Source organism: Carcharodon carcharias, chromosome 11, assembly GCF_017639515.1.
Source record: "Carcharodon carcharias isolate sCarCar2 chromosome 11, sCarCar2.pri, whole genome shotgun sequence".
Taxonomy (NCBI): domain Eukaryota; kingdom Metazoa; phylum Chordata; class Chondrichthyes; order Lamniformes; family Lamnidae; genus Carcharodon; species Carcharodon carcharias.
The window spans coordinates 95,663,889-95,669,888 of NC_054477.1; the positions used below are offsets into that span (position 1 = coordinate 95,663,889).

The window sequence follows — 6,000 nt, forward strand, 5'->3', positions numbered from 1 at the left end:
ATTGGAATGCAATTGGCGATTCATAATTAAGTGATGTAAGGTAAATAGAAATGTTCAAATCACAACACTAACACACATGGTGAGGGTTTTTCTTACTTCTTCCCAATCACTTATTCTGCTACAAACCCATCGAAGTCGGCTCTAAATGGCAGCATTACAAACATCTTGAGCACATCCTTCCATTGAATGCATGAGTTTGTGAGCTCTGTAAAATACAGAAAGCTACTGCTTTTTGTCCTAGCATCCCAATCAAAAGCTTCTCTTTTTGACCATTCCAGATATGAGACAATAGGAAGGTATCTCATATGTCACCAAAACCAATAAAAACACCTCACACAATTCAAAGCCTTCCACTGCCTTTCGAAGAACAGTCAACACTTCAATCAATTCAAAGTATTAAGCATTATTGTGTATTACATAAAGTTACTTGAGTCAGGAGCAAATTATAGGCTAACCATCTTGTGAAGATTACAACATTCAAACTGCTCCAGCTTCTAAACTTTTTTAGTTAGAAAACTGTAAGACCTTTCAACACTATTGTTCTATGTAAAATATCAATATAGATACATACGACCAGCCACATTCAATAAGTATACCAAAATTAAATCTGGAGTAAATCACAGGATTCAGTACTATTTCACTCCCAAAGTTGTCTTGTAATTTTCCATCATGTGCGTAGGTCAGTTTATTATATGCAACAGATACACTTGGAAACCTAATTAGATCATCTTTACTGTGTCTCAGACTGTCTGTCAGGTCAGTTGATCTTCCACCAATGACTGGATAGGTAAACCCATCCAGCTCTCCTGCTATGCTATACAATTCTAGATAGTTTCATTGCTGCATTCATCTGAATTAAGCACATCTCAGCCAGGCAATAAAACAGACACTACAATGAATTCTCACATCTCAAGTGAAGAAGGTGAGTGGACTGAAGTTACCCAAATAAATATAAGACTGTAACAGGCAACCACCAGGCTCGGCAAGAAACTTATATTCAATCACAGCATGATTGACTGTTGATTTCTCCACCTTCCCACTGATCTCACCCCTCTCCCTCACCCTCCACAACCTCCTTTCTCCTGCGACCCTGCTCTCACGCTCTCCACCTGCAATCCCCTTCCCTCCCTCCTCTCCCCACTAACAATTCCACCCCTCCTCTCCCTCCCCTATCCTTTCCAACTCTCTCTTTCCCCTAACCATCTCCCTCACTCCCTTATCCCCTTACCTACTTGCCCCCTCCCTCCTTCCCTCCATCCTCCTCCCGCTCACTCCCCTCTCTCTTTCTCTCCTCCCTCCCTCTGGCCCTCTCCTCCACCTCCCTCCATACCCTTCCCCTCTCTCTGTCCCTCCCTACCCTCCCACGTCTCTCTGCCTCCCTCCCACTCCTCCCCCTCTCCCTGCCTCCTTCTCCCTCCTCCCCCTCTCCTTCCCCTGCATCTCTCTCCATCCCTCTTGCTCCCTCCACCAGCACTCCCTCTCGCTACCTCCCCCTCACTCCTTACATCTCCTCCTCTCCACCCCCACTCGCTCCCACCCCCACTCTTCCCCTACCTCTCGCTCCTTCCTCTCCACCTCCCTCGCTCTCGCTTCCCCCAACCTAACGAGCTTGCCCCTCCCACACTCCTCCCCACGCACCCCACAACCTGACTCACTCTTGCCCCTCAACCGTTCACCCCTCTCCCTCCATCTCTTGCCTCTCCCGCCCCTCCCATGCTCTTGCAACACCCTACCTACCTCTCACACCTCCCCATTCTTGCACCTCCCCTCCCTCGCCCCAGCCCATTCTCTGGCCCCTCCCTTCTCACTTGCGCCCCTCCTCTCTCTTCCTCTCGTCCCCTCTCCTCCCACTCCCTCTGCCTCCCTCCACCATCTGCCCCTCCACCTCCCCCTCCCCACCTTGATCTCCATCTGCCCATCCCGCCCTCTACCTGCCCCTCGCCACTTCCTCTCCACCTCCCCCATTCCCCCTTCACTCCCATCATCTCCCCCTCTTCCCCTTCACCTCCCTCCCCGCCATCTCCCCTCTTCCCCTCCCCCACCATCGTCCCCTCGCCCCCCCCTCCCCTCTCCTGCCATAGCCCCATTGCACCCTCCCGCATCCCCTCGGCCCTCCCCCTCACCTCTCCCACTTGCCAACTCCCATACCCCGCAATCGCTCCTTCCCTTCCCCACCATCTTCCCCCTAAATTACCCCCTCATCCTCTCCCCTGCCATAGCCCCACTCCCCCCTCCTTCCTCTCCTTTCCCCTCCCCCTCCCCACTTCCACCCGCTCCCCCATTCCCCTCCCACTACCCACTTTCCTCTCCCCTTCCCCCTCCATTGCCCATCCCGCCCCCTTCCCGCCAACTCACTACCCCACTCATTTGCACCCCACTTCTGCTCCCCCCTCACCCCCTTCCCATCAGCCTCACTCATCCTCCTTCACATCCCACTCCCCACTTCCCCACCTCCTCCCTCCCTCAACCCACCCTTTCCCTTCCACTCCACCGCCCATTTCCCCTCCCCCCTCACTCTCCCCCCTTCCCCCCATCGCTCGCAACCCCACCCCACCATCGCCCCGCCCACACCCCCATCCACACCCGTGACCCTCCGGCCCCAATGTACCCCCTCCCCTTACCCTCCCCTGCCCCTCTTACCCCCCCTTCCGCTCCATCTCCCCCCTTCCCATCCATCGCGCCCCGCCCCTCCCCGTCCATCACCTCCCTTCCCCTCCCCCCCCTTCCATCGACCCCCTCACCTCCGCCTCCATTGCCCTCCTTCCCCGATCCCTCGCCCTTCCCCTGCCCCCATCCCCTCCACCCTCGTTGTCCTACCCATCCCCCCTTCGTTCTCCCCACTTGCACTACACCCCTGCCGGCCCCCTCACTCTCCCCCTCGCTCGCATTTTCCTCCTCCTCCCCCCATTGATCGCACTCCCTCTCCAAACCATCGCCCCCCCGCCCCTCCATTGCCCACTCCCCTCCCCCTCCATTGCCCCCTTCCCTCCCCCTCCATTGCACCTCGCCCCACCTATCACCCCTCACCCCCCATCAACATCCCCGCCCCAACCCCTCCATCGCCCACCATGCCCCTACCCCCGCCCTTTTCCCTGCCAGCACCACCCCCACCACCACCTCCTCTCCATCGGACCCTCACCATCGCAACCCCACCATCCTCCGCACCTCTCCCTCCATCGTCCACTCTCTCCCTCCTTTGCCCCACTTCACTTCGCCACCACCCCTTCCCCTCCATTCCCCTTCCCCTGCGCCTCGATCTCTACCCAGCTCAATCTCGCCCTCTTCCCCTCTGCATGCTCTACTCTGCTCCCCTCAATCTTCCCCTTCCCCTCCCAACTCCCGTCCACCCTCCTCCATCTCCACCTCTATTTCCTCCCTCCCCCTCCATCCCGCCCCGTCCCCTCCATCCGTCCATCTCCCCTCTTCCCCGCCCCTCCATCCGTCCATCTCCCCTCTTCCCCTCCCCTCCATCCGTCCATCTCCCCTCTTCCCCTCCCCTCCATCCGTCCATCTCCCCTCTTCCCCTCCCCTCCATCCGTCCATCTCCCCTCTTCCCCTCCCCTCCATCCGTCCATCTCCCCTCTTCCCCTCCCCTCCATCCGTCCATCTCCCCTCTTCCCCTCCCCTCCATCCGTCCATCTCCCCTCTTCCCCTCCCCTCCATCCGTCCATCTCCCCTCTTCCCCTCCCCTCCATCCGTCCATCTCCCCTCTTCCCCTCCCCTCCATCCGTCCATCTCCCCTCTTCCCCTCCCCTCCATCCGTCCATCTCCCCTCTTCCCCTCCCCTCCATCCGTCCATCTCCCCTCTTCCCCTCCCCTCCATCCGTCCATCTCCCCTCTTCCCCTCCCCTCCATCCGTCCATCTCCCCTCTTCCCCTCCCCTCCATCCGTCCATCTCCCCTCTTCCCCTCCCCTCCATCCGTCCATCTCCCCTCTTCCCCTCCCCTCCATCCGTCCATCTCCCCTCTTCCCCTCCCCTCCATCCGTCCATCTCCCCTCTTCCCCGCCCCTCCATCCGTCCATCTCCCCTCTTCCCCTCCCCTCCATCCGTCCATCTCCCCTCTTCCCCTCCCCTCCATCCGTCCATCTCCCCTCTTCCCCTCCCCTCCATCCGTCCATCTCCCCTCTTCCCCTCCCCTCCATCCGTCCATCTCCCCTCTTCCCCTCCCCTCCATCCGTCCATCTCCCCTCTTCCCCTCCCCTCCATCCGTCCATCTCCCCTCTTCCCCTCCCCTCCATCCGTCCATCTCCCCTCTTCCCCTCCCCTCCATCCGTCCATCTCCCCTCTTCCCCTCCCCTCCATCCGTCCATCTCCCCTCTTCCCCTCCCCTCCATCCGTCCATCTCCCCTCTTCCCCTCCCCTCCATCCGTCCATCTCCCCTCTTCCCCTCCCCTCCATCCGTCCATCTCCCCTCTTCCCCTCCCCTCCATCCGTCCATCTCCCCTCTTCCCCTCCCCTCCATCCGTCCATCTCCCCTCTTCCCAGCCCCTCCACCTCCCCTCTTCCCAGCCCCTCTACCTCCCCTCTTCCCATCCCCTCCATTTCTCCTCTTCCCATACCCTCCATCTCCCCCCTTTCCCTCCCCTCTTCCTTCCCCTATTTTCCTCCTATCTTCCCTTCCCCTCCATCTGTAATCTTCCACTCCTGTATTCCCTTTCCCTCCCATCTTCCCTTACTCTCCATCTCCCCTCCATCTCTCCTATTCCCTTCTCCGCCACCTCCCATCTTCCCCTCCCATCCATCTCCCCTCTTCCCCTCCCCTCCATCTCCCCCTTCCCCTCCCCCCATCTCCCCTCTTCCCCTCTCCTCCATCTCCCCCCATCTCCCTCCTTCCCATCCCCTCCATCTCTCCTCTTACCATCCCCTCTTCCCTTCCCCCTTCCCCCTCTTCCCTTCCCCCCCCTATCTTCCCTACCCCTTCATCCCTCTTCCCCTCTATCTCCCCTTTTCCCAATCCCTCCCCTCCATCTCACCTTGTCCCCACCTCCATCACCCATCTTCCCCTCCCCCTCCCCTCCATCACCCCTCTTCCCCTCCCCGCCATCCATCTCCCCTCTTCCCCTCCCCGCCATCCACCTCCCCTCTTCCCATCCCCTCCATCCACCTCCCCTCTTCCCATCCCCTCCACCTCCCCTCTTCCCATCCCCTCCACCTCCCCTCTTCCCATCCCCTCCACCTCCCCTCTTCCCCTCCCCTCCATCCACCTCCCCTCTTCCCCTCCCCTCCATCCACCTCCCCTCTTCCCCTCCCCTCCATCTCTCCTCTTCCCATCCCCTCGTCCCATCCCCTCCACCTCGCCTCGTCCCATCCCCTCCACCTCGCCTCTTCCCCTCCCCTCCATCTCCCCCCTTCCCTTCCCCTCTTCTCCTCCTTTCTTCCCGTTCCCTCCATCTCTAGTCTTCTGCTTCCCTATTCCCTTCGCCTCCTCCCCTCCTATATTCCCCGCCCCTCCATCTCCCCCTCCCCTCCATCCCGCCTCTTCCCCCGCGAACCGCACCGAATCCTCTCCCCGGCTCTCACCTGCTGACGGATCCAGCGCTGGGCGGCCTCGAGTCTGAGGCGGTCCCCTGGAGCGACCGCTTGGATCCAATGCTATCGTAACTGGCGCTTTTCTCCATGGCGGCGGCGGGACTGCCAGGATGACTGAGAGAAGTTTCCCAGCTGAGAGATCACGGCTGCGCCTGGGTCAACCAGCCATCTTTACCCAGCCTCCACCGCGAGGTAAACAAACCCCGAACAGCCGGGGTGGAGGTGGTGGGCGGGGGAGAACCATCAGGGGCGCTGCCGGGGGCGGTGCCCGACCCAGCGCCCGATCCACCAGGGGGCGCTGCCGAGGTACGTGCCCTATCCACCAGAGGCGTTGTCACGGTCTCTGCCCAATCCATCGGGGTGGAGGTGGTTACTCGGGCAGTGCTCGAACCACCAGGGGGCGCCTTTGTGGCGGTGCCCGATCCACCAGTGGCGCTGCCAGGGTAAGTGCCCTATCAACCAGGGGGTGG

At 60.0% G+C, this 6,000-nt stretch overlaps 1 protein-coding gene across 3 annotated transcripts in view; it reads right to left on the bottom strand.

Moving 5' to 3' along the window:
• Positions 1-5,776, bottom strand: part of mtmr2 (myotubularin related protein 2) — a 109,506-nt gene extending 103,730 nt beyond the window's left edge. For 2 of the 3 annotated variants that reach the window (XM_041198898.1, XM_041198897.1), the window contains exon 1: positions 5,522-5,775. In XM_041198898.1, the coding sequence (XP_041054832.1) occupies positions 5,522-5,619 (98 nt within the window). In that variant the 5' untranslated portion in view covers positions 5,620-5,775. Of the gene's footprint in view, positions 1-5,521 lie in introns of all 3 variants that reach the window. The other variant, XR_005944418.1, reaches the window with a different exon arrangement.
• Positions 5,777-6,000: the final 224 nt, after the last annotated feature.